Genomic DNA, 27,750 nt, shown 5'->3' on the forward strand with positions numbered 1-27,750 from the left:
CAGGCCAAATGTCAAGTACATGACCTTGCATATGTTAGCTACTCAACACATATTAGCTGTATGTTATTTCACACTGGTAGCATACAGCGCCGATACTGCTGTAATTCTATGTCAGGCCTGCACTCTGGGATTCATTGACAAGACCTCATTGCCGAACATCTGGGCTTCTGTGGCCATCAGAAAGCACTTCTTTTTGCTGAGGTGGATTCTACCTCCCTGTTACTCTCCTGAAGCTGTTTCTTTTCTTTTGGACCACACAAGCCAAGGAACTGTCCTTGCTCACACGTCCCCAGGCTATTTCTCCTAGATTCTCCCTGTCTGTGCGTCAGAGGGCCCTGGCTGAATCCCTTTCTTTGGGGTCAGACACACTGTAGCACTGTGGTTCCCACTGGCACTTTGGCAGGTACCACGTCACGTGGCTACCGGCTGGAGATCAGTGGTTGTGTGTGAGGAGGTGGTCTTGCCATAGGCTGCTGGCAGGTGTCTCCTAATCTAAACCTACCTGGTAGATGCTTCGAAGCCTAACTGAGAGACATACTCTTTTTCTTTTTTATTTAAACATCAGTGTTGTTCAGTTTGGTTTTCACTACAAACTACCAAGATTCTCTCATTCATCCCTTGCCTGGGGTCCTGGCTCCCAGCAGCATGCTAGCTGCATGTTTGGTAGCATCCTGTGGTGCATGTGAAAGTCCCTGCAGGAGACCTACACTCACCTACATGATGACCAGCTCTGGAATGCGGTCTTGAGACTGTTGGTGAAGGACTGCATGGCAACTTATCTGTTAGGGTGCCATTGGACTGACACTTGCCTTTCTCCTTATTGGGAAACTGCAGGGGCTACTCCTGATTCACATCCATCTGGCAAGGGCAGCTAGTCATCTTAGATGAGTTTCTGTGCGTGCCTCAGTTTCTTCTTCTATGGGACAAGAACTATAGTGATTCAGACATGAATGTGTCACTGTGGGGACTGGGTGATTACTGCTGTAAAGCTGCCACAGCCTGTAGCAGCTCTTTATGTGACCCCGAGAGCCCATGTGACATACTTGGTGGTGGCGCATGCCTTTAATGCCAGCACTCGGGAGGCAGAGCCAGGCAGATCTCTGGGTGTTCGAGGCCAGCCTGGTCTACAGAGTGAGTTCCCGGAAAGGCGCAAAACTACACAAAGAAACCCTGTCTTGAAAAACCACAATAAATAAATAAATAAATAAATAAATAAATTAAGGAAGGAAGGAAGGAAGGAAGGAAGGAAGAAAGAAGGAAGGAAAGAAGGAAGGAAAATTGATCCGCTTCCCTTTTCACCATCTCCATACAGTCAAAGGACCACATTTTCATCCCTTGGAGATCCAGTCAAGTATCTCTCTCTCTAGCACACCACTGTATGAAACAGAACCGCGCTGGTGGGCAGGCAGCAACCAATACCCGTTAGCCATTGTTATTATTATTTCATATATTAACTTGACAAATAATGCTGTCAAAAGGAAGAAATGAGATTAATCACGTAAAACTGTTTTGAATGAACCTGTACCACCAGCTCCCGGCAATCGCCTCTCCTTTTCCTAACTGCAGTGAAATGCTCCATTAGTAATTCCATTGATTCAGCCCTTCAAGCAATATTGTCCCATACGCCAGGCACCGCGCTAGGTATTAAAGGAGTTAACTGTGTGACTAGGAAAACAGAAATCATTGCTGTCACGAAGCTTCTAGCCTCACAGAGACGCACGACCACAAGAACGGTGAACAAAGACTGCCCTGTAATTAGACGTCGTGAACAAACAGGCTTCGAAAGAACAGCTGAGGGAACTGGGGGCTGGACGTTAGCACGGGCAGTCATGGAGGTGTGTGGGAGCAGCTCCCATGCTTGCTTTAGAGAGCTGCGTTTGCACACTCATCTTCACCCTGCCGGGAATGGTCTCCAGCCCCCAGTCGGCGGCGGGCAGGGGGGAGCGGGGGAGCAGGACGGAGTTCACATCCTAGTCATGGGCAGTTCTCTCCTTCCCTCTGAACTCCTCCTCCTCCCCCCGGCCCCCTCCGATCCTGGTTCCCTTTCTGGATGCGATTGTTAAGCATTGACAAGCACTGGTTGTAAAGGAACACTTTCTGAAGAGAGGGCCTTGGGGCAGAGACTTGAGAGAGTTAGAGCAGAGGCCAGCCATGCTGAGGGGACAGGACAAGTGGTTTACATAGGGGGACTAATGTACAGTTGCCACTCAATGTCCATGGAGGGTTGGCTCCCGGACTCCCTGAGGATACCAAGAACCAAGCACGCTCAAGTCCCTTTAATAAAATGGAATAATATTTGTATGTAGACTTTGAATGTCGCTTATGCACTTCCTCCCCATACTTTAAATCCTCTCCACATTCCTTAGAACATCGAACACCATGGAAACACTATGTAAATAGTTGTTAGATGATGCAGCCTGGGGAATAAAGACAACAAACATCTGAGCTCAGTACAGACACCACTTGCCTTTCAGATCTTCTTGATTCCCTGGTGGTCTGATCTGTGGATGTAAAACCTACAGTGATAGAGAGTCATCTGTGTAAATCCCCTGAGGTGGGGGACAGTTTTTTTCTCTTTGCCTTGTTGGCTTTGATCTGGTTATAGGGTGAGAGTGAGACCTGAGGGTGATATTCTGAACACCCAAGCCCAGTGGGACCCATTCTGCCGGGTACAATTTCTTTCTTAATTACCATGTAGGCAGGCCTGCACAGTCACCTGCCCTTGACCAGTGTGTTGGGAGTTGGGCAGACTAGACCATGCCAGTACTTCTCAGTGTTCAGGGATGGCTTGGGGTGGGTAGAAATGCTCAGATGGCTTTGATGGAGAAATCATTATGGTGGGTGCTATGCCCAGTTAGAAAAGGCCTCCAGCTGAAGCTGAACATGTCATCGGAGCCACAGTTTGGCAGATTGGTCCTGCAAGTCCTGCAGAGATCTAGGATAGGAAGCATGCCCTGGGAGAGGGGTGGACTCTCAAGCTCCTGGTTCTCAGGTGAAGAGGGATTTGGACCAGGAGAGGGTACCATTTTGCTGTATGTGGTACACTGAGGCTGCATGGCACCCAGGGCCCACCTATGCCACTTGTAATGGAATCTGTTGCTGCAGGACCACTAGACATACAGATGATGACTCAGACGGTGTCATTCTCCATCACTGTGGTGTCCAGGCTCTGATGCTGTGAGAGAGAGATTTACAGAGTACCTGGGCTCTGGAGAACACAGGGCACAGAGGCAAGGTATGGGTTGATGCCAAGGAAGATTGGTAGCTCTGACCAAGCCTAGCTGTTCACCTTTATTTTGTCTTTCCCTCATTTGCTCACTCGAGCAGCCTTGAGAAGGACAGGGCAGTCCTCCCCTCCTCCAGCTTCTTCCCCTCCACCTCTGATGCATTTGCTCAGTGCACACACTCTCCCAGGTGGCAGAAGGTCAGAAATGATTGCACATTCACGAGGTAGGGGCAGGAGCCTCTGTGAGGCTGGGTGAGTTGCTCAGGTGACTCAGTGGGCCCAGTTTGGGTTTATAACTTGACTCTTCTAGACTCCAGGTCTCTTAATAGGCAGATGACAGCAGCCACATTGTCTCTGGGGGAATGGTTAAGTTAATTCAAGTGAAACTGCTCTCCAAGCTGCTTTTCGGATGTTGATAATTTACTAGTATAATTAGGACTGGTTTGCAGCTCTTTGGTCTTTTAAACCAATGCCCTTGTTTTGTTTTTTTGTTTTTTGTTTTGTTTGTTTGTTTTTAATTGTTTATTCATCTATCCACCCACGTAAGAAGTTTAGAATGTCTGTGGAGAGTCTAGTGCTCTGCCAGATAATGGAAGCGGGAAGCTGAGATAGGCAACTCAGAGAGGGGGTCATGGGCTGATGCCTAAGGGGCACAGTGGTGACAGTGGTGACTCTAAGTGTCACCAAACAGGAGGCTAAGCCAAGGACACGGAGAGAGGGGTTCTGGTGTGGTGACCGTGACAGATTTGGGGGTTTCATGACTCACAATCCATTTCCTGTCCTGGGGAGTGCATCCTTGCTGCTCACTTTTCAGTGGGACAGAATTAGCTCTTGGAGGAGCAGGATGGCTCTCGCCTATAATGCAGCACTTACGAAGCGAAGTGGGAGGTTCCCTGTAAGTTTGAGGCTAGCCCAGGATACATAGTTCCAGGTCAGCCTGGGCTACACTATGAGACCCTATCTAAAAATAAAACAGTAAATAAATAAAAATAAATAGATAATTAAAATAAAATTAAATGGCAGACCGTGAACTCCAGGCCTTATGGTGCCATCTGATTTGATGGATACATTGAAATCCCAAATCAGGTTAGGCTGGCCTAATTTACTTTGTAATAACCACTCAAATAAAAAAGGGAAAAAAATCCCATTAAAAGCAACAACAACTGAATTCTGGTTGTCTGATTTTCCAACTGAAGCCACAGGGTAAAAGCTCCCAGGTTAGAACCTATGGCTCCCTGTGGAACATTTAGCTATGATTAATCACTGTAAATTTTATGAGCCAGGGTCCTGTCACAGCTAGTCAAACAAACTTTCCATCATATTTATGGCCTGGAAACAGAGCTCCAGATAGTGACCTCAAAGCCACCTTGAGCTGATGCTGCCCTGGTGATGTGGGGTCCAGACTGGACAAGGGGATCTGCAGCCTAGCTGTTCTGAGCCTTGAGAACACTAGCTTCTACCTCTCAAAAAGCCTGTCTGTGGAGAAGAAAAATAGAGCTTTGTATGCTTATACAGTTCTGTGAGTCAGCCTCATGCTCTATGTGAGCCAGATAGGTAGACAGCTTAGACAGAACACAGATAGATAGATAGATAGATAGATAGATAGATAGATAGATAGATAGATAGATAGAACACAGATAGATAGATAGATAGAACACAGATAGATAGATAGAACACAGATAGATAGATAGATAGATAGATAGATAGATAGATAGATAGATAGAACACAGATAGATAGACAGATAGATAATTCATATATTACATACATGCATACATGGGTGATGGTTAATATTGACTGTCAACTTGACCTAGGAGATAATCTCTGGGCATGCCTATGAGGGAGTTTCTATAATAGATTAATTGATGTGGAAAGGCCCATCCTAACTATGGGCAGCACCATCCCACGGGCCAGGATCCAGGATTGAATAAAAAGAGAAAATCAACTAAAAACCAGTGTTCATCTCTCTGATTCCCAACTGCAGATGCAGTGCAACCAGCTGCCTCACGTTCCTGCTGTCATGACTTCCTGTAAATGGACTATGTCCTCAAACTGTGAGCCAAAAATAAACCCTTTCTTCTTCCTTAAGTAGTTTCCTTCTCGAAGTATCTCTGAGGTCATCCTAGCTGGAGCCTTGCATTAAGCACCCAGAGTGGGGCTATGGGATCCCAGAGGCAGAAGGGAGTCTTATTCAGGGCCAAATGGAGGCCATGCCATATTACAAGAAGACAAAATGACCCAAAGCTGTACAGCTGCATATAAACATTAGATGTGCAAAGAAAATACAAAAAGAGAGGCTATTAGACAGTGTCAAGCTGTTGATAAAAATAAAACAAGCCAAGCTTTGCAGGCTGTTAGTTAGGCAGAAGGGCATGAGTATGCTGGTTGCCTCTTTTTCAGAATGAGGAATGAATTAGGGACTATGTGGACACTTTCCAAAGTCCTTGACTTTGTCCCCTTGTGAATTCTCAGGGTGTGCTATGGGGCCATCCTCTTAGTTGAATTCTTTCTTCATGGTCTCGGGTCTCCCTCCCCCCAAAAAAACCCCACAGGCTTAACACTTGCCTCTCCCACTTGTTGCAAAATTTTTGGAGAAGTCTGGCCTTACTTTGCTCTTCCTTCTTGGGGGGAGGGGCCACCAGTGGTGAGCAGGAAGGGCACACAGGCCTCCATGGTGGGTGGTGAGGGTGGGTGGATGTGAGCAGTGTCTGACACCTTATAAAACTTGATTAAGCCTTGATTAACCAGGAAGTGGAGAGGGAGCTGCCATGAGGAGCTGCTGCTGGTGCCCTTAACTGTGAAGTCACGAGACAAAGGCCCCGGCCTCTGGGTCCTTGGCTCCAGAGAAGCCTCCAGTCCAAATTAATTGCCTTGGATTCAAGACAGACATAATTTATTTGGTTTGTGACTCTGAGGTCTGGGCTTCTGTTCGGTTTTGTTAGCATGATTTTTCCAGGAACTGTCACAGAAGGAGGGTTTCAGGGCATGACAGTGTGTGGCCTTGCAGCAGAGATGTTAAGAAGGGACCAGGCAATTGACACAACACTCTTCCAGTGTGACAGCAGACCCTAAGGTTCCCTTTTCTTCTCCATCTGTGCATCAAAGAATACAAAAATTATGTGTCCTTCTGGGTCAACTGATCAAAAACTCTACTAAGATCATTCTCCTGCTGCAGTGGGATGGGAAGTCACTTCTCACGGGGGCTTTACCCCTTTCTCTTCTCCATACATTGCTAAAGAAGGAATGTACCTGCCATGACTTCTGTTGAGCCTCAGCTACAGACCTGGCACTTCCTAGGTGTTGTTTCATTTCCTTAATACAACCAGCCCCAACAGAGACCTCATGCTTTCTGGTGTTCTTTGGGGAATTGGATGGGAATTGCATGGCCAAGTGATGTGTGTAAAATCAGACAGCCAATTAGAAGACCCAGCATTTAACCCCAGGTTTCTCTGTCTGCTGAGTCCATTGGTCTTGTCAAAACACCAATTTGCCTCCTTCACAGACACTAGATGGGCACCCACTGAGTACAGGGCCTTGGCTGTGCTCAGATGCAAGAGTAATATGTGCAGTGTCCTTTGCTCAGTTTGGGCCTGCGTTGTCATGGTAAACTCGCACGGAGCAGAGAGCGCACAGTAGGAGTGTTACAGTGCCATTCTATCAGACTTGGACTCTGTTTCTACTGCCATCATCTCACCTTGAGACCTCAGTTTCCCTAGCTGTAAGAGAAGAGGTTGCTAATAATAATGTGCTTAGTTCTTAAGGCAGATTGCATGACGTGGTATGTTTTCCAGGCTTAGCACAGAGTCAGGTGCATAGTAATTGTCCAGTACCTTTGATTAAAGGACACACTCAAGTAGCTTCAACGATCTTAGCATTTTCAGTGACTAAGTAAGTTCCTCTGATGAAGGATGAGGTAAGTCACACCCTAAAAGCAGGCTGAGAATGGGACTCGAGACTCAGCAGCCCTGCAGCAAGGAGCCCAGGGTGCCCAGGGGTCCTCGCACAGCATGGCTTGGGTTCTTGTCTTCTAGTCATTACCATATTTAAGGGTAAAGTGGAGGAGGTGGAGCTGCCTGTGGACAAAGTGGACATCATCATCAGCGAGTGGATGGGCTACTGTCTGTTCTATGAGTCCATGCTCAACACGGTGATCTTTGCCAGGGACAAGTGGCTGGTAAGTGGTCCGCATGCTGTCCCCGCACTGCCCTGGTGGCTGTCTTGCCACACTTCCCATAGCCTCCTGCCTGGGAGAAATATGAGAATTTCAGAGAGACATGGGCTACAAGATGACTCTCTCGAGGCCCTCTCTTTGAAGCACCACTGCTTCAGGGCAACAAGTGATGAGTCAACCCTGGTCCAACACGCTCAGCTGTCAGAATGCGTAACCATAGTAGGTCTAACTTGGTCCACTCTGGCTAGAGCAGAAACCCATTTCCTCTTGTTAAGACTGCCGAAGAGCCAGGGGTCCTGTTTGCCATGGCTTCGCCGAGCCACGGGCTGGCGCTCCGTCCCTCCTTGATTTACCTTCTACGTTTCACTTGTCCTGGCAGCTCTGCCTGGGCTCCTCAGATTCCCCCTGCTCCAAATAAACAGTGTTACTGCCATGTCCAGCCAAGCTGTCAGTCCACTGAGTCAGAGATGCTGGCAAGGGGGTGCTTGTCTGGTGACTCTATGTGCAGTTCAAAATGTGATGTCTTTGTCAGGTGAATAGATTACGAGACCCATTTCCCCACAATTCATCAACAGAAACCTGGAGGGCTTATGTTTCCAGACCGGGCAGCTTTATACGTGGTAGCAATTGAAGACAGACAGTACAAGGACTTCAAAATCCACTGTAAGTCACCGTACGGTTCCTTGTTGAGCTTCGGTTGTCTGCTGGGGGTGAGAGAAACTTCAGGGTGGTCGGGTTGATGTCCTGGGAGAGTTTACCTGTGACCCTTCTGGTTTCTTCTATGGAGCCTTTCTCACTATTCCCAAGGGTGGGAGGTCTACAGAATATAGATGAACAATGTGGCTGGCAGACGGTAACATCTGGGAAGGGAGAACAGAGTGTGGCCCCGGGCAGGAGGAGTTGTGGTTGTGCAGAGAGCATCTGGGCAGGTGGCCGGGGGTGGCAGGTCTCTCACCAAGCCAACCGCCTCGGAACTTGCCCCCTTGCCTCTAAACTGGCCAAAATCACCGTGACTCTGCGTCACACTCGGTAAAATAGGGATTCTTCTCTGAGGTTCCTTTAAGGATACATGCAGTGAGGTGGGGAGAGAATCTCAATCAATCAGATAGTGTGCTGGTGTGTGGGGCGGGGCAGAGGCTCATAGGTAAATAGGTATCCATAATGTCTTACAAGTTAGAACAGTGTCTTCTCTCAGGCAAAAGGGCTCCACATGGTGGTACATTCCTACAGCCCAGCACTCAGGAGGCGGAGGTAGGAAGATCATAACTTTGAAGCTAGCCTGGGCTATACAGCAAGACCCCATATTTTTCTCTCTCTACACCACTCTAAACAAAAGAAACAGATGTGGTAGCTAATTCCCGCATTTGGGAGGCTGAGATGCTGGGGGGCGGATTATCTTGAGTTCAACACCAGCCTGGGCTACAGAATAAGGCTCAGTCTCAAAACAAAATAAACAAACAAAACCTTTGCCAGTATTTTATCTGGTTCTAGAGAACCATTTTATTCTATTTCATTTTAAAAGTTTTATTTCTTAGTGACATGGGCCTGGTGTTTGGTGGAATGGTACCCAGTGTACTTCTGTCAGGTGAGACATGGCCATGTCACTTGGAACGGCACATGGCAATGGAGCAAAGAGCCCTTTAAATGATTGACATGCCAGCATTCAAACCAGAAGCAAGAGGCAGGAGCTCTAAGTTGCACAGCAGTCAGTCCGTCCAGGTTCACGTCCATGGGCTGCAGACACCTGCTTGGGAAGGTGGCTGTGAGGCTCACACACCCTTCTGGAAGCTGAAGGTCACAGGGTGAGGCTCAGAGTCAAACTTGAGAAGGGGAAATGAAGGAGTGACTTGAAGCTCCATGCCTTGGAAACCTGCCAGGTCACTGTCATTGCTAATATTTGACCCCAGGAAAGGAGGACAGAGGCCTCTGAGTGAAAGTCACATGTGAGGTGACTGGGGTGAATGCTTTGACACCTGCCAACCGTAGCATTTTAAATGAGGGCTTTGCCATTTACTGACTGAGTAACCTTGAGTGGGTTACCTGACTTTGAGCCCCGGTGAGAGGTGATGCTCTCAATCCCAGTGATTTGCAAGGACTAAATCAGATGATATATGCCAAAGAACACCACAGTTTGTGGTGTGTGTAGGAATAGTCCAGGCCTATCCTTTGAAGGAGTAAGCCAGCATCTTGTTCGGCTCCAGGCTCTGCCAAGCCTGCTGGCCTCTGGTGGCTTGGAATATGGGCCTTGCATCTCCCCATCAAAAACTAAAGAAGCCACTGAGTGGCGAACAGTAGTCAAGCGTGTGTTTAAATAGAATTCAGATCATCCTGGAACAGCATTTGGGGGCTTGTGAGGAGTAATTGTTCTGAACAGCGTGTGGAGAGAACATTCAAACACATTCTTCACTCACATCTACTTAAATATTTATTGAGCTCTAGGAAAGCTCTTTATGGAGCGGCCTTCTAGTTTCCAGAACAAACTCACCTCCTCCCCTCTTCCCTCCCCGGAACCTGTAGGGAGCCCTTGGAGCAGGCACATTGCAATGAATTGGCCATTCTGAACCTACCAGGGGAAGGGACAGAGGCTGCTAGTTAGGGGCCAGCCCAGAACTGGAGAACATGTCATTTATCCTCACAGTTCCTATGACTGCCTTTACAGCTCCAGAAAGGAGAAAAACAAATTAACAGCCAAACAAACGAAAACTGAACAAAACCAAAGGTCAGGCCCCGTTTTTAAAGTGTTTACCTTGGGGTATCTTTTTAAAAAAGGCTCACACTATAGTTCTGTGGTACTTACTTAGCTTCAACTGCCGGCACCACAAAAAAAAAAAAAAAAAAAAAGCAACATCAAAACCCCTAAATTCCCAAAGAACAAGATTCTAACATTTATATTTCATTTAGGATAGAGTTAAGTTTTCTACTTCAATGTTTTTCTTTTAAACACACATTTTTTAGCTAAAGGAAACAGGTCCCTTTAGAGAAATGCGTTTGCACAACAGCTTTTGGTTGCTGGTTGCCAAGGGGACAGTCACAGACAAATTTCAATTGGTCCAAGAAGCACGGGAACAATGTGAATGTGGGGCTTGTCCCACCCTACAGAAAATAAACTGTTGAGGTTGAAGGCTTCCCTTCCCATCCCCTCTCCTGGTCCCCCTTCCCCTCTCTTCCTGTCTCTGCTCCCTCCCCTTCTCAGCCATGAGCATACAACAAAACACAGGCCCTGCCCTCACTCTATTGACCAGCTAAAGGGAACCTGGCAGAAAGAACCAGGTGCTTGACCTTCCCTGGCTCAGGGTGTGTGTGTCTTCTTGAACAAAGTGGGGAATAACACATCAGAGGAACATGCAAGGTGTGTTTGAATCTGAAAGAGGAGCAATCAGTAAAACAAAACAAAACAAAAACAAAAACAAACAAACAAACAAAAAATAGTCCCCTACTGCAGAGAAGGCTTATGGAATCTCAAAGTTGGGTCATCCATTCCAGTTCATCCCCGCCACAAGTCACCCAGCACTAGAATCTCCAGCTATCTGGGGGTCAAGAGGAGGGGAGCAGAAAGAAGACCCGGTGTGGAGGTAGCTGCACTGTGGCTGGAGAGTTGCAGACTCTATCTCTTGGAGTGCTGGGGTCCGTCTGGCTTTTCTACTCTCTACTCTGCTCTTGGACCTATACGTTTTTTATGTGGGGACTTTTCCCCATCGTTCACTTTGCTACTGGCAGCCTAAAACACATGAGGACATTATAAACACCTTCCATTCTGCACAGCGAGACTGTAAGTGGGGCCTTGAGGTACCCGGTCTTCCTCTGGAGGCATTCTGAGACAGTAGCTCTGGCTGTCAGCCCTCACAGAGAAACTCAGATCTTTCAGGCCAGAGAAAGAGGAGGGCAGCTGCTGTACTTTCCAATATGTATTCTGTTCGTTTCCAAGAATTTGTGTTTCTGTTTCTTTGGCTGCTTCTGAGACAGGATCTCCTCGTGCATATGTCTTTCTTATATGTGTCTCTCTGGATCTCTCTCTCTCTCTCTCTCTCTCTCTCTCTCTCTCTCTCTCTCTCTCTCAAGTTTTACTTTGATTTACTTGGGTGTGTTTTCCTTGTATGCATCCTGATTGGGGTTATATACAATGCTTGGATCTGTAGGTTGATTACCTCATTAACCTAGAAAAAACTTAGCCATCATCCATACAAGTATGTATTTTTCTCTGTCTGATCTTCCTCATCTTCAGGGAGTTTCATTAAAAATGTATTTGATATTACACTATAGATGTTGGATGTTTTTTTTCTCATTGTATTTAATTTTGAGTTATTTTTATTGAACTAGTTTTGGGTTTATTGATCATTTCCTCAATGTGTTCACGCATTCCACTAACAAGCTGATTACAAGAATTCTTCCTCTCTGATAGCGTGATTCTGGTTTGAAGAATTTCATTGGCCTTTGAAGACACGGTTTCCCTCTTCTACCCATCTGTTGCGCATCCTTTACCTTCCCCACTGGATTTCTTAATGTGTTTGTTATAGTGACGTTACAGTCTCTGTGGAGCAGTTCTACCATCTGAGCTACAGCTGTGTCTGCCCTTCTCTTTCTCTTTGGATAACAGGTCATATGTGTGCCCTTTCCGGTGTCTTGTGACTCTTCGCTGCTCCTGGGCACGGTGTGTTAAACCAACACAGGAGACGAAGGATAGTCATACCCAGAAAAGAGGCTTTTTCCTCCGACAGGGTTTTGCAGCAGGGGCTTCAGTCGAATGGACCTGCAGTCGTGGGCTTGGAGGTCGCCTTAATAACCTTTACTGTGACGTATCAAGGTCTGTTTCAGAATTAATGTTAATCTATCAACAAGAGATGTTCAGGGCCTCCGATGTCACTTACATGAGTAGTGGCAGTCCTTCAACAGACAATATGGCCTCTCAATAGACAATTAACACCTGATCCACAGCCTCCCCTTTCTGCTTCACTTCCACCAAGACGGCCTAGTGGCAAACAAACGTCAGCAGAACCAAGAAAATGCGTTTTTGAAGGGTCTGGATGCTTTGTCCCTGGAGAGCTGGAGTGGGACAGTCTAGCTGTGGACATAAGACATCAATTAGCCCCAGTAAAGGTACCTAGAGGATGAGACATTTGCAAAGAAAGAACATTTCATTTGTGAATACCTTCAGCTTGAAAAGAACCAGCCTCGGGCCTGTGCTGTGTCGGATGCTGTGGGTGCCGAGGACATGGAAGGGCCCCCAGTAGTTGGAAAGGGGTTCGCCAATGCTATGAGACTTTAAGTTCATGACTCAGGACCTGAAAAATACCTCAGAAGATCAAGCAACATGAAAGTTTGCCAACTCTGGGTGGAATGACCATGTTTGTGGAAGTCCAGCTTCCTGAGTCTCCCATCTAGAGATTCTAGTCCAGTAGGTCTGGTCAGAGCCCGGGAGCTGCACTTTAAAAAGCATTCTAGAACACATCAACACTGAGCCAAACCCTTCCTTTTACAAATAAGATTGGAGAAGAGGCTTGGTCTGCACAGGGCCGCTCAGCTTGGCGCTCAAACCACATAATGATGACTGCCATATGCCAAGGTCTTTCTTAGCACCTGGCACTGTCTCAGGCACTTTGCATATAATGTCCTTTCAATGCTCATAAGGGCCCTGGAGAATAGCCACATTATCACCAACAGCTCCATTTTAAAGAAAAAGACACGGAGGCTTGGAGAAACTCATGCTTACATAAAGTTACACAACAAAGAAATGGAAGAGCTCAGATGTGAATCCCAAACACCCAGGCTGTCAACCATCACACATGCCATCTCTGAGGATTTTGTTGGACACTTGCATAGAGCTTTTTCTAGAGGGAAAGGGTACAGGGACTGAAGGAATGGGTGCACAGTGACAGGTTTCTTCATGGAGGGGTTTAAACCCAAGGCAATGTGACTCAGTACATATGTGTCATCTGGGAAGGGAGTGGATAGCAGCCAGATCCTATAACGTGGCCTATCTATCTATCTATTATCTATCTATCTATCTATCTATCTATCTATCTATCTATCTATCAATCATCTATCTATCTATCTATCTATCTATCTATCTATCTATTATCAATCAATCTATCTATCATCTATCTATCTATCTATCTATCTATCTATCTATCTATCTATCTTGGAGACAGAGTCTCATGTAGTCAGGCTGGCTTAGAACTCATTATATAGCCAAGGCTGACCTTGAACTCTTGGTTTTCTCACCTCCACATCTGAGTGCCAGGATCAGAGGCATGGACCACCACACTTACCCAGTGCTGGGGATGGACCCAGGGCACGCCAGGCGAGCACTCCACCAGAAGAGCTACTTCCCAGCCCCCACAATGGCAGTTTCAACCAGGAGTTTGGCACCGGCCTCCTGTAATTGAATGGGCCATGACTGGCATCGTCTCTGCAAGCAGGAACTCACCGACACTCACCCTCTGGGAAATGATTGTTCCTTCTGTCTGCTTCTCCCCACCCCAGAGATCTTTATGTACCTTAGAAAAGAACAGCAGTTCCTTGACTGGCCATTCACACCTCCCTCTTCCACTCCCACTCTCTTCAACACACACAGGGACCTGCGTTCCCCAAGGCACCCTGTGTGTGATGAACACTAAAAGAAAATTTACATTTAATAAGAGTTCAGACCAAAGCATCTTTACTTCAAAGCATTTCGAAACCCTTCAGAATAAACAGATGAGATCCTGCTTCTCAGGGACCAGAGCCCTGGCCCAAGCCCTCTTTTTGGCAGGAAGAACTTTGTATGCCTGGCTGGTGTTACACTGGGACACAACTGGAGGCCAGGGGTCAACTTGGCTCTTTTCCTAGCTCCACGTTGGTATCCCTGGGCTGGTGTGTGACTTTGGGTCAGGGTTTGTGTGTGAGCCAGATGCCAACTTATCAGGGCCAATTTTCTCATCTGTAGCTTGGAGGCACCCTCAAGGAGTTGTTGGGTATATTAGGCAAAGGTGACTAATCACTAATGCCAATTAGCACCATCCCTGATGGTCTTAGGCCATCAGACTCAAACTCACCAGCTCCTACACGCTAATTCTTCTTCCTTCCCAAAGCGTTTCATGAGTAGTCCATGAGGCCCAGAGCCCCATAAGAACGGTTGCCCCCTCCCCACATAGGGTGATTTCTTATGGGGTGATCCCTCAGTGAGTGCTTTTCAGATTGATGGCATGGGAGTAAGGTGAGCACCCTCCTGCACCCACCTCCTGAGCAAGCTGGGATTCTGAGAGGTCAGGGAGGGAGTCTGCCCAGTGCCCTCAGAGTAAGCTATGGTGCCAGACTCAAACCTGAGTCTGTGTCATTTATGAGCCCTGGTTTCTCTCAGCTGCCTCGAAGGTTCAGATGGGCCCTTAGGGGACAGGAATCTTGAGCAAAGGCTCAGAAACAGGAAAGTAAATAGCCTGGAGCGGAGACAGCAGGCACATGCCGGAAGTCACCGGTCCTGTGTGTAAGGAAGGACCTTAGCCTTGTTGCCTTCTAGATGTGTGACCTTCCAGCAGTTTCACAGCCTCTCTGAGCCCTGGCTGACGTGACAGAATGGGGCTTGCCTTTTCTAGAGGCAGGAGTGGCAGTGTGAATGAGCAGCTGCTTCGCTGCAAGGCTGTCCTTGCAGGCCAGTGAATGAGCAGCTGCTTCGCTGCAAGGCTGCCCTTGCAGGCCAGTGAATGAGCAGCTGCTTCGCTGCAAGGCTGCCCTTGCAGGCCAGCGAATGAACAGCTGCTTCACTGCAAGGCTGCCCTTGCAGGCCAGTGACGCTTCCAGTGTTCTGACTGAAGGGAGCAGAGGCTTCACCTTGCTCCCTTGTCTCAGAAAGGCTGTGCTGTAGCAGCACCCAGGAGCTTGGGTGAGCTTGGGGGGTCCTGCTGCCTGTCCTCATGTCGCACTCTGTCTCCTCAGGGTGGGAGAACGTCTATGGCTTTGACATGACCTGTATCCGGGATGTTGCCATGAAGGAGCCCCTGGTGGACATCGTGGACCCAAAGCAAGTGGTGACCAATGCCTGTTTAATAAAGGTCTGGAGATTCGTCTGGGTTGGGACTGGGTATGCTAAGGACCCAGCGGTGCCACTCAGGAAAGCGGGGTCATAGCAATTCCTGCAGGGCTCCCCACTGAGGGCACCAAGGCCACTTTGGTCAGAGCCTGGTGACAAGTCAAAAGCTGGTGTTCTTGCTAAGCAGAGCAGCTGACGACGACTCCAGAGTGGCACAGCTGGGAGCGGGGCCCCAAGCGGGGCCCTTGGTGGTGTGAGTGAGGAGGAGAGCATCAGAGACTGCTGGGAGCGGGTCCAAAGTGTGTGTGTGGGGGGGTGGAGGGGTGGGGAGGTAGGGAGTGGAGGGGTGGGAAGGTGGGAGGTTGGGGAGTTGGGGGGTGGGGGGTGGGGTGGTCCTTGGTGGTGCGAGTGAGGAGGAGAGCATCAGAGACCACACTGCTGGGAGGCAGGAGGAATATGGAGACTTAGGGTAGCAGGGCAATTCAGGGCTGAGTGTCCATCTTGGGGAGGACCTCTCAGACCTCCTGAGACTGCCACTCTAAGCACACATCAGGTTTGCACACACAGAGCCTCCAGCCCATCCTGGAGCTTTCTCCTTGGTCCATGCCCTGAAATCCTTTGTCAGGGTTTCTTCAGTGTGCACAACTAGCTGGATTCACTCTTATTATTAAATATCTAAACATGCCTAATTACGAAGCGTAACAATAAGCATTTGAACCCCACCCCCACCACTTTGCCCACCCCAACTCCTCCCAGGAGCCGCCACTGTTCAAGGCCAGATGAATCTTTTCAGTCCCCTTCTAAGTTTTAACACTCCTATGTGCTAATGTATGATCTGAAACAGATGCGACTGACGTGTGACTATCTCTAGTCTTTGAGGTTGAAAGACATCCACTTCACAGGACGCAAGTTCATTTTCGGGTATAAACCCATGGCTTCTATGTAAGCCTCATCATCCTACCTGTCTCTCTCATTCTACTGGGGCATCCTTGTCTGCTCTGGGCCCCTGGGCCTCCCTTGTTTTCTGGGTATCTGGGACTGGTGGCTTGCAACCTTTCCAGCAGAAGTAAGGACCAATTCATGGCCTCCAAAGTTGAGGGGAAGTTTCTGAATGGCTGCTGTTTGCCCATACAAAGAACTCCCCCTCTTTTTTGGACATAGGATCCACTGCTGCCCTTGTTCCTGATCATCCCTGTTGCACCACCTGATGACCCCCCCCCACTTCGCAGCATCCTGCCTGAGAGGTTTAGCTTCAGATCTGAGTCTTGGCTTCTCATCCTCAGGCTCACAGTACTTACCGCTCATCAGTTCTCTGGTACTGGCAGGAGCCATTGCAAGGAAATATGCCCACATCTTCCTATAAACCCATAACCCTGAGGCCTTTCTCTCTTGGGACTCTGAACAAGAGCAAGGAAAATGGGAGAAGCTCACTCTCAGGGCATGGCACACCCCTGAAAATTCAGAAGAAGAGTTGAGCCTTATGGCTGAGATCTTTAGTCTCTGCGTTCCAGGAGGCTAAGAGAGAAGGATAGAGAAGATAGAGAATTTGAGACCCTCTTGGGCAACTGTCTCAGAAGCCAAAGCAAGAAGAGGAGAGTTCAGTTCAGTAGTTCAGTGGTAGAACACTTACCTAGCATATACTAGGCCAGAGTTCAGTCCCCAGTACCAAAAACAAACAAACAAATAAATTGATGAATTTATTTATTAATTGATTTTAGAAGAGGTAGACATCAACGAGTACTATTGAATTTTCCAAAACAACACGTAGCCATCACAGCTGCCATCGGGCGCCCGCACAAAGCAGCTTTAGCTTAGAGGTAAAATCTGGTAGTGTTCTGGGCACTGGATCACCTTAGTGTCTTTGACAGAGTCCCATTGCAATGTGGCCACTGTGTTCCTACGTGTTGCCTGCCGGTGGCCTCCCAGGTTGGCTAGGCTCTCCCCAACCCTCAGCCCCCATGCCTCTCTTTCCCTTTTTCTCCTTTTCCCTCTTCCCAGGTGGGTACCTCGGCAGCAAGACCCTTGGCCATGTTGCACCTGGGTGTATCTGTGTGCCAAGCAGTCAGACTAGACGGGGAAGGAGGCTGGGGAGGGATGGGTGTCGCATCTGTTCCTCCTGCAAACTCAGAAGAATCTGAAGATGTCTCGGGACCAGGGACCCTCTGCGATGATGCCTCTTTGCTGCTGCACTGTGACCTTCTTCTTATCAGCATTTTCTGAGCCAGTGCTCGCTCCCACCTCTCTCTCTCTCTCTCTCTCTCTCTCTCTCTCTCTCTCTCTCTCTCTCTCTCTCTCTCTGCAGCATCTCACTGAGCCTCCTGGGAAAACACTTGCCCTTCTTCACACACTTAATTGCTGTTTTCATAGCTATTAACACTGCCGAGTGTGACACTTTATTATAATTAAGACTCTGTTTTGACCAGACTCTGCCTGGAGACATCTATTTGTGACATTATTGAGAGGTGGGGGTAGCAGAGGCCAGGAGCTCCTCTGAAGCTCATTCCCTGAGGATCCCTGTGTTATCTGGGGTTGTCTGAGGACAAGGCAACGAATTTCCTTGAGGTCTCAAGGGTGCAAATGAGAGAGAAAGAAGCCTTCCAGTAATAGTGCCTGGGCTCCTGGGCATCAGTGGGGATAACTGTGGCTGAGCTGGGGGCTGGGGCATGCACCTGAGCCCCGGGCCTTTGATTCCCCAAAGCCCAGCCAGGTCTGATCCTATTCCCACAGATGGGACCCATCTGCCTCTACTATTGTCACATCAGTGCATGGCTTCATTGCCCTCTGCCTGGAGCCTTTTGTTTCCTCAGAGGCCCCCATTAAGATGCAAATGTCTCCAGGACCCATGGAACACTGTCAGCTAACAAGACATGACGGATGACATTTGGTTGATGGATGGTCTGAGAGACTGTCTGGAGATGGGATGCCTGCTAGATGGTTTGCTTGTGCTGACTCTGTGTGTGTGTGTGGTGTGTGTGTGTGTGTGTGTGTGTGTGTGTGTGTGTGTGGTGTGTATGTGTGTGTGTCTGTGTGTGTGTGTGTGTGTGTGTGGTGTGTGTGTGTGTGTGTGTGTGGTGTATGTTTGTGTAACCATGAGTACAAGTTTGTTGCTCATTGCTGGAAACAGCTAATGACTCCAGAGCAGGTTGTTGGGGCAAAGAAAAAATACCCTGACCTTGGTTTTGCAGGACGCTATAGTGAAATATGAGTGCACTTGGGGTAAGTGGACTTCAGGATCTAAACCAGCAGTGGTCTTCTCTGATGTGTGGACTGCTGTTCACTGTGCTGACCAGCTGTTTTGGATTCTGAAGTCTAAAGTAAAGTTACTGATTCAAAAGTCTCTGCCAGGCATGGTGGGACACACCTGAGGTCCCAGCACTAGGGAGGCAGAGGCTAGAGATCATGGTTCAAAGCCAGCCTCGTCTACTTAGTGAGTTGGAGACCAGTCTGGCCTATGTGAGACCCTGTCTCAAAAACCAAAACCAAACCAAACCAAACAAATCTACAACTCCTGTGTTTTTGGAATTGCTTGCTCCAGGAGAAGTTAATTCTGCAGCTAATTATTATAAAATAGAAAATACTGCTCTCCAAAGAGTGAGAAAGATTGCGAAGGACTACTTTGCTGGAAGACCCTGGGGAATAGAGAAGAACCACTTCTTCTGGAGGGCCAGAGACACGCAACTGTAGTCAGGCTAGATAGTGAAATGCAATTTTCACACAGCAGGGTGGCTTCGTGCAGAGTGTCCTTGGAGCAAAGCAGCATGAAGCCAGTAGTAACATGTCGATGGCTGTGTAGTCTCCCAAACTAATGACTTTGGAATCAACTAAAGGGTGTGGAGGTAGAAGCTTATTTAAGTTCCCATTAAGTAATGTGTGTATGTGTTTGCGTGTGTCTGTATGTGTATGTGCGCATTTATGTATGTGTGTGCATGTGTGCACATATGTGTTTTGAAAGTGACAGAAAGGGAAGTAATAGATGGGGAAACTTATGAGATCCGGGGATAAGTCCTAGGGAGTCCTTGAAGGCTGTAGACCAAGAGTGACACCATTTGAGTGGGTGGGTGATTGTGAAAGACAGCCCAGGAAGGAGGGAAAGACTCCAGGCAGGGAGACCTGTTCTGGGAGGAGGTGAGCCCACGCACCTGTTAGTGCTCGATTATATTCCAAGGACACATAAGACAATGAGGTATGGCTCCTGTCCCCAGAAGGATCCATTCTAATGGCAGGGGCTGAGGATGGAGGTGGACAAGGCCCCTACGTGAGAGCCAGAAGTCAAGCTGGGCTGGTGGCCGAGGATCAAAAGAGAAAGATGCAGGGACTGTGGAAGAACCTGCATGAGAAGGAAGCAGAAAAGTCACCAGGTGCTTTATGTACACCATTAGTTACTGCTCAGTTCCCTGAGGCTTTCTCTTGAATTCTGGAGTCGTGGGGAACTTTCAGATGGCATGTGGCTTGGAGGGACTGTGAGCACTGAGAAGGTCTGTCAGACATCTCCTCTGAAGGGGTTTCCTACCCTGAACAATGGCTCCCGCTCCTAGGCAGGGTCTCTGCTGAAGGGGTGGGGTGGAGAGCAGACTTGAATGCAGACAGAACCTGCGGCACTGCGATTCCCAGCAGCAGAGTGAAGAGCCTCCATGGTGGACATTCGGCTTGCCCTGTAGGTGGAAGTCAGGGCAAACAGCTGTGATCTCTCCACTGCTTCTGAAGATGCCTGGACCTGGAAGGCACTATATGGTGGACAGAGGATCAGCGTCCCTGGTCTGTCCACAAAGGTCAAGCTGTCACTTATCAGGATGGATGAGATGCTTTCTATCATCTATGGTGGCCCCTCTGGCCCAAGGTTCACCTTCCCATTAGTTCTTATTCTCCATCTTTGGGCTCTAGAAACTACATAGTGTCCACCTCATGGAAGGCTCCATCCCACCCTGCAGCCCAGCTGTTCACTGCCAACGACTGGAGGGCTTCACTTTCTAACCCTGCCTCTGCCCTCTTCCTGGCCAGTCTGAGAGCGTTTCCCCTTCCGCAAGGGCCATGGTGGCTCATTCAGGCCCCATCAGGACTGAGACTTGCTTGGCTCCTGTGACTCTATTTCTTCTTTACAAATCCTATGACCTTTGCCACCCCATTCCTTTTAATGATTCTAAAAACACAGAGAGATGGGAGCCCTTTGCCCAGTGCCATTCTGTCTCTTCATGGGTCTTGTTGCTGGGTATCTGGAGCACTGCCTGGAGCCACCAGGCACACAGATGCCTGCCTGTCTCTTCCAGAGTCCCCCAAAGAGTGGTTCTTGCTATACAGCCCAACCCAAGAGAAGTTCTTCTTAAAGTCTCACTGGTGCCGGGCGGTGGTGGCGCACGCCTTTAATCCCAGCACTCGGGAGGCAGAGGCAGGCGGATCTCTGTGAGTTCGAGGCCAGCCTGGTCTACAGAGTGAGTTCCAGGAAAGGCACCAAAACTATACTGAGAAACCCTGCCTCAAAAAACAAACAAACAAGAAGCCAGTCTCACTGGCATCTGTCTGGATGCCCCTAAAAGTCTCCACCAGGGTTTCCGCCTCAGGACAGCCAGTGAACAGCAGGTCAGTCAGCATCCTCCACTCACAGAAGAGCAGCACATGGAGAGCCGTCTCTGCATTTCACTGACTCCCCACGCAACATCGATTTTCAGTCACTCTCCAGCTGAACTTGTGAGAATTATTAGTTCTTTGTGTTCCGCTTTCCCCAGTCCAAACTGAGACTTCTCGCCTCATGTTTCCCCCTCTTATTTATTTTTTAAACCTGTCTAGCCTTGTTATAAATGGTCGGCGGAACTCCCTCCAGCCCGTTTATGCTTCAGTCCTGAGGCAACACTTAGTGTTCTTAACTTGGAGAACTTAAATAAAAAATAAAAATTAGTGGGGGCCGGGGAATGAGTCCTCTGATTCATGGGAGACCTGGAGGGAGGGCCCTGCTGTTTTGATTGAGTAGGTCTGTGATGACTCTCCTTGCCCCTCTCAGAATTTTCTCCCAGGTAATAAAGACGCTGAGCAGGGGCCCACACTTTGTGAATGACTGGAGGGAGGTAGCAATGCTTGCCTGGCCACCGGAAGCCATTCTAACTTGCTTTGGTCTCGTCAATCACTCTTGTCTCAACCTTCAGCCCCTTTGGCCTCCTCCCCAGCAGATGGACCTTCCTGGTTCAGTTCTGGTCAGATTTGGATTCAATTCCACTCACACCATTCTCCAAGCGTCCTTTACCTTAGGAAAGATGGAGGAGGGAGTTGGGAGGGTGGTGGGTGGGTCTGGAAGTCACCCCAAAGTAGTGGCTAATCCAGTTTCTCTAGGGTAAAGCTACTGGGCCCCTGAAAGACAGAGGTTGTAAGCCTCCGGCTTCTTTCTCCTCTGGGCTACAGGAAGTGGACATTTACACTGTGAAGACGGAAGAGCTGTCCTTCACATCTGCCTTCTGCCTGCAGATTCAGCGCAACGACTACGTCCATGCCCTTGTCACCTACTTTAATATTGAATTTACCAAGTGCCACAAGAAAATGGGTTTTTCTACAGGTGAGCTCTCCATTGGTTTTCTGTAACTTCCCCTCTGTGCTTCCTTGAGGCTTATGGGTAGGAACCAGGGCTGGCCTTAACTTGGCCAGACATCAGTTGGGGCTGTGACCTGGCATCTCACGAGCTTTCTCCATCTGAGGAGAGGATGTAGCCCCGACTCTCTTGACCTCCCAAGGAGAAGGTAAACGTGATAGAGGTAGAGTTCCAGAGCTGAGAGCTGGCATGACTGTCACCAGGAACACACTCTGCCTCCACTTTGCTCTTCTATCCTTGTGGACTTTAAGGAAGAATTCCTACGAGACATGGTGTAGTTACATAACACAGGCGAGCTTATTGTAAAACAACATGAGGTGCTGTGGAGGGTGAGAGTGGAGAGTGACCAAAGAGACCACTGTGAGGGGAGACACTCTGGAGGGTCAAGTGTGAACAGTGCTGAGGGAGGTCGGCACTCTGACTTCCGTCCTTAGGTCTACCTTACACTGTGTCTTGTGTTTGAATGTTCCTGAGTGCTCACTTGTGTGAGCACAGGAGAATGGAGACTGTCGCAGTCAGCTTTCTGTCGCTGTGATAAACACCATGGCCAGAAACAACGTGGGGAGAAAAGGGTTTACTTAATACTACAGCTATTGTTGGTCACTGGGGGAAGCCCAGGCAAGAACACAGAGACAGGAACTGAAGGAACGCTGATTATTGGCTTGCTCTCGGGTTCATATTTCCCTCCTTTTTTTATGCATCATAGATACACCTGCCTAGGGTTGGTACCATCCACAGTGGCTGAGTCTTCCCACATCAATTAACCACCAAGAAAATACCTCATAGACATGCCCACAGGCCAATGCAATGGAGGCAATTCTTGTCAGTTCAGAATGGCATGTCTCCACCAGGGGCCAGAGATAGACTTCTCATTGTTTTGACTAATCATCCAAGTCTTGCTGTCTCCGTCCCTGGGTTTATAAGCTGCTGATAATGTGGGAGGGCTCATCCCCATCACCTCCACCCTGCTCATATATGACTTAATACTGGGTGAGGGCAAGATAGGAGAAATGGGTTGGGTAAGGAGATTCCCTTTTGAAAAATTTAATGTATTATTATTATAATGTGTGTTATGATATGTGTGAGGGGTGGGTGTGCTGTGGTGTGCTTGTGCATGTGGAGGTCAGAAGACAACATTTTGGAGTTGATTCTCTCCTTCTACCTTTATGTGGGTTCCAGGGATCAAACTCAGGTCAATAGGTTTATGTGGTAAGAGTCTCTGGCTGCTGATCCATCTCAACTGTGTCTGTCCTCTGGAGATTTTTAATATATGTTTATCTGGTTAGCATTTGTGAAAAAATTCTGTGTGAAGGGTAAGAACAGCATAGAGCTTCTGATAGAATCCCCTTCTGGCCCTAGGACAGCCCATATGCACAAGAGGGAATGTGCCTATAGCGTGCAGAGGTGATGGCCTCTATGCAAGACAACACATAACTCTCTGGGCTATGAACTGGCCTCTCTCTTTCCTTCCTTCTTTTCCCTCCTGTGTCCATTCATTAAGTCTGTGGTTGTGTTTCCAGAAGATGACTTCCACTATCTTGGTCTGCTTTCTGTTGCTATAACAAAACATTGGAGTCTGGATAACTTATGAAAAATAGAAATTTATTTGGCTCACAGTTCTGGAAGCTGCAAGTCCAAAAGCATGTTTAGGTGACACCTAATAGGGGTTCTGTGCTGCATCATAACGTGGCAGAGGGTACCAAAGACGAGACAAAGAAAACCTGAGAGAGAGAGCTTTCCTGTGCGGTGGGCCACTCCTGTGATGTGGTGACTGAATAAGAATGGTTCCCATAGGTTCATGTATCTGAATACTTAGTCATCAGGGAGCGGAACTTTGGGGAAGGGTTGGATATGTGGTCGCAGTGGAAGAGGTGTGTCACTGAGACCGAGCTTTGAGCTTTCAAAGCCTGGACCAGTCTCTCTTTCTCTGTCTGCTATCTGTGGATCAGGTTGCAAAGCTCTGCTGCTGCTCCAGCACCATGCCTGTCTGCTTTCCACCCTGATAATCATGGACTCACCCTCTGGAACTGTAAGCCAGCCCCTAATTAAATGCTTTCTTTCATAAGAGTAGCCATGGTCACGGTGTCTCTTCACAGCAATAGAACAGTGATTAAGACACATGATAACCCACAGGTCCATCCATCCATGAATAGATTTCTATATTCACGAGGATAGAACCCCAAGACCCAATTACCCACCCCGCCCCCTGAAAAAAAGATTTCAGCTCTTAGCATTGATGCATTCACTGAAGACCACATTTCCAACACATGAGCTTTGGCAGACAAATTCAAACCATGTCCTTTGTCTAGGCTGCCTTGAGAGGTGCTTCATTGCCTTTGGGCCCAGCAAGGGAGGGCTCCATGGCTTGGCCCTAGCCCCCTAGTGAATCCTCAGACATCTCCTTGCTGGGCGTGCCCAAGCTCTTTCCCATCACTCACCCCCCCCCCAGAGGACAGCCACTCTGGGCTCCCTCCAATGCCCTAGGCTCAGGGGACTTCATCACTGGGCCATTGTTTCTACATGTTCATTTGGGTTGTGACCCAGGAACAGGAAGGTCCTTTAGCAGAGGGCTCTTGTTACCCCTTTCTTTCTGCAATAGTCTGTTTGAGCTGCCAAGACAAAGGTCCAGAGACTGAATGTCTGCCACATGAGTTCCTGGAAACTGTGAGTGTGCCCTCAGGGGCTGAGTAGGTGTGCTAGTGGCACAGGGAATGTTCTAGCAGATGTAACCACTTATTTCTTAGATACATGGGGGCAGGAATGCCCTTTAACCTGTGGACAGGAGGCAGGAGACTTTTTAAGCATATCCAATACCAGGTCAGGTGTGGTAGTACACACCTTCAGTTCCAGCACTTGGGAGGCAGAGGCAAGTGGATCTCTGTGAGTTTGAGGCCAGCCTGGTCTATACAGTGAGTTCCAGACCAGCCAAGGATACAGAGGCCTTGTCTCTAGACAAACAAATGAACAGACAAACAAACAAACACAAATCTTGTCCAAATCCCAGAAAGTCTTCTCCTAGGTCCAGCAGTCAGCTTCTGATTACAAAGACTAGTATCTCCTGGGCTCTGTCATCTAGGTCAGACTGGTGCTCTCTTGGCCCTGGAAAAAACTAGAGATCCCCCCCTGATCGGGGCCATTGCCGAGGGCTGCCCTCCTTCAAAGGTCAGTAGGTGAGCTGAGCTCTTTTTTCCAGTGTGCAGGAGCAGCCTGGAGAGGGGAAGTCAGATTCTACTTGAACTTGAAGGATGAAGGAGACTCAGTCTAGCAATGAAGAGGGGAGGCTGGTAGTGAGGGGACCATGATGTCTAGCTCTGTCTCTCCCACCTCCCGATGATGATAGTGCAGAGCCTGCCCTGTGGGTGACAGAGAGCCAGCGGCAGGGGCACTCTGGAAAAAGCTGTGGGTGTCTAAAGCTGGACCCTGACCCATGACTCTTTTAAGGCTTATCTTTCTGGAAAGTCATTTGCTTCTGGTCCCAATAGCCTACTGGACTTCTGTCCAGAGTTGATTCCCTGGCTCTGTGGTGGCAGGATTGACATTCTGATGGCCCCATGAGGAGGAGGCTTGGTTAAAGCCCAGCCAGGACTCCAGACTGTTGCTTCTGGGCTTCCTGAAAGAAGGTGAGGATTTGAAGTGTGTAACCCTAGGCTCAGTCCCCTCTGTCTGTTGGCCATCCCCTTACCATTACTCGGCTTAAGCTGAAAGCCCAGGTGGAAGGCTCTTCTCTGCTTTGAGCCATTAACAAGCCATACTCACTCCCTCTTGTTTGCACAGAACTCTGCAAAGCTGGGCTCTAGAAGGATGTTCATAGGTCCTAAAATCTTTGATTCCTGTGTCTCTGTGCAGTGACTCTCAAAGTGTAGTATGTGGACAGCAGCCTCAGCATCACTTGGATCTGGGAAAGCCTCACCCTAGAACCATCAGTTCAGAAACTCTGAGGGTGGCCCAGCCTTCTGTGCCTTGGCAAAGCCTCTAGGTGGCCATGGTTCCTACTTGAGTTTGAGAAGTACTGCGAGACCATCTTGAATGAAACAGTTGAGAATTCAACTCCCTACTGGTAGGGCAAGCGTGTCTCCTCACCAAGGCATTTCCTCTGTGCTCACCCAGTCTCCATGCTGCTTGTAAATTTACCTGCTTGCTGAGAACCAGAAGAAATGCAGTTGGTTAGTCTCTTAGCCCTCTCGGGAGATGAGCATCAGTTTAGCGTGTCAAAGACTTTACTAGACTGTGTGGACTTGGCAGCAGACTCTACTTAGAGTCTTCACTCTGGCCACTGGCAGAGTAATTTTTTTTGTTTGTTTTTCAGGCTCATAGGTGCATACAATTTGATAAATCCCAGTGTTTGGTTCAAGACATGCTGTCACAATTGGACAACCTATGCATGATTCACTTTTGGCTTATTTGTTTATTAATATAATGAGTACCCATGAACTTACCACCTAACTCAATAACTAGGATGGAGATTAATTATTAACTAGAATGGAACTAAATTATTAACTATAATGCAAAAGAGTAGCTGGAAACAAATTTATTATTATTTCTGTTGGAATGTAAGTGCACGAGCTGTTGAGTAATACTTAATTAAAATATAAATATCAGCTAAAATGGATGATGAATAAATGATATATGGTTATATTTATAATTAATAAATGTAAATAAACTAATTCGTATTCACAGAACTCCCTGTGAGCCCACCTCAGAACTTAGTGGCTTTAGTTGCTATTGGTATCTCTGAATTTTTTATCTAAATGTCCCATTTCTAGCCATCCCATCCCTAAATTAAGTAGTCCTATGTCCTGGCTATCGGAAAAAGAGTTTTAATGCAATCATGCATGGGCAAAAACAAGATGTTGATGGTGGGAGTTTGTGGATGCATTCCTCCCCTCCCCAGCGGGTGCCCCTCCCTGCTGGCTCCCCACTGAGTCTTCCATCTCAGACCCAGTGCGGCCAGCTCTGGGGGATCCACTCAAAAAAGCAAATCACATACTGTGTAGCTTGAAAATGCTGCTGCTAATCGTTCTGGTTGCTTTACAACATCAGGCAGAAGTGCCCAAGGTTCCAGGCTCTGCCAGCCAGAGGCACAGCTGTCCCTGTCCCCTTGAACTCATTCTCTGTGAGGGTGGGAGGAGATTTGCTGCTGCTGCTGTTCCATCCAGGAAAGCCGTGGGGTGGGTGGAAGGCAGTGGCCCTAAGGGAAGCTGGCTTCAAATATCAGGTTTTCCGAGGTACAATGATAGTCACCAGAGATGCCCTTGAGCAGGTGACTTTGTGGGCCTCAGGTGGCCTCTTTCCCGATTTGCTATCCCGTGGCACTCAGTCATTTTCCAGGTCAATGAAGGCTCTCCATGCAACACAACACAACTCTAAATATACAGCTGGAAAACGTATAGCCTACAAAGAAACACTAACTACTTGACCACTAGAAAGTGAAACACGTTCTTATACCTGCAGTATTGCAAACAGTATTGGCCATACTCACCGTAAATTTAGAGTGAAAATCAGCAGTAATCTAGAACCAGGATGCTGGGCTGGATCCAGAATATTCTCAAGAGGAACTCATCCTCATAATGACTGAAAGCTGTGCCATCCTGGATTGTGGGTTGGGACTGGGAAGAGGGGAAAACTTAGTCACTGACAAAGAGAGCTTTAGACATCATTCACAGCCCTGAATGCATGGTGTAGTGTGAGTACCACCCCATGCATTGCGGCATTCCAGATATATATATATAACTCAGGCATTGTAGAGCACTGGTGTGAGGCAGTGTATCTTTGCAGGTATCCC

At 48.1% G+C, this 27,750-nt stretch overlaps 1 protein-coding gene across 1 annotated transcript in view; it reads left to right on the top strand.

The window, feature by feature from the left end:
• Positions 1–27,750, top strand: part of Prmt8 (protein arginine methyltransferase 8) — a 91,355-nt gene that overhangs the window by 58,455 nt on the left and 5,150 nt on the right. Inside the window, exons 5-8 of the mRNA XM_028881532.2 lie at positions 7,256–7,398; positions 7,971–8,058; positions 15,304–15,419; positions 21,785–21,935. Coding sequence (XP_028737365.1) covers positions 7,256–7,398; positions 7,971–8,058; positions 15,304–15,419; positions 21,785–21,935 — 498 coding nt within the window. The remainder of the gene's footprint in view (positions 1–7,255; positions 7,399–7,970; positions 8,059–15,303; positions 15,420–21,784; positions 21,936–27,750) is intronic.

Source organism: Peromyscus leucopus, chromosome 3 (genome assembly GCF_004664715.2).
Source record: "Peromyscus leucopus breed LL Stock chromosome 3, UCI_PerLeu_2.1, whole genome shotgun sequence".
NCBI classification, from domain to species: domain Eukaryota; kingdom Metazoa; phylum Chordata; class Mammalia; order Rodentia; family Cricetidae; genus Peromyscus; species Peromyscus leucopus.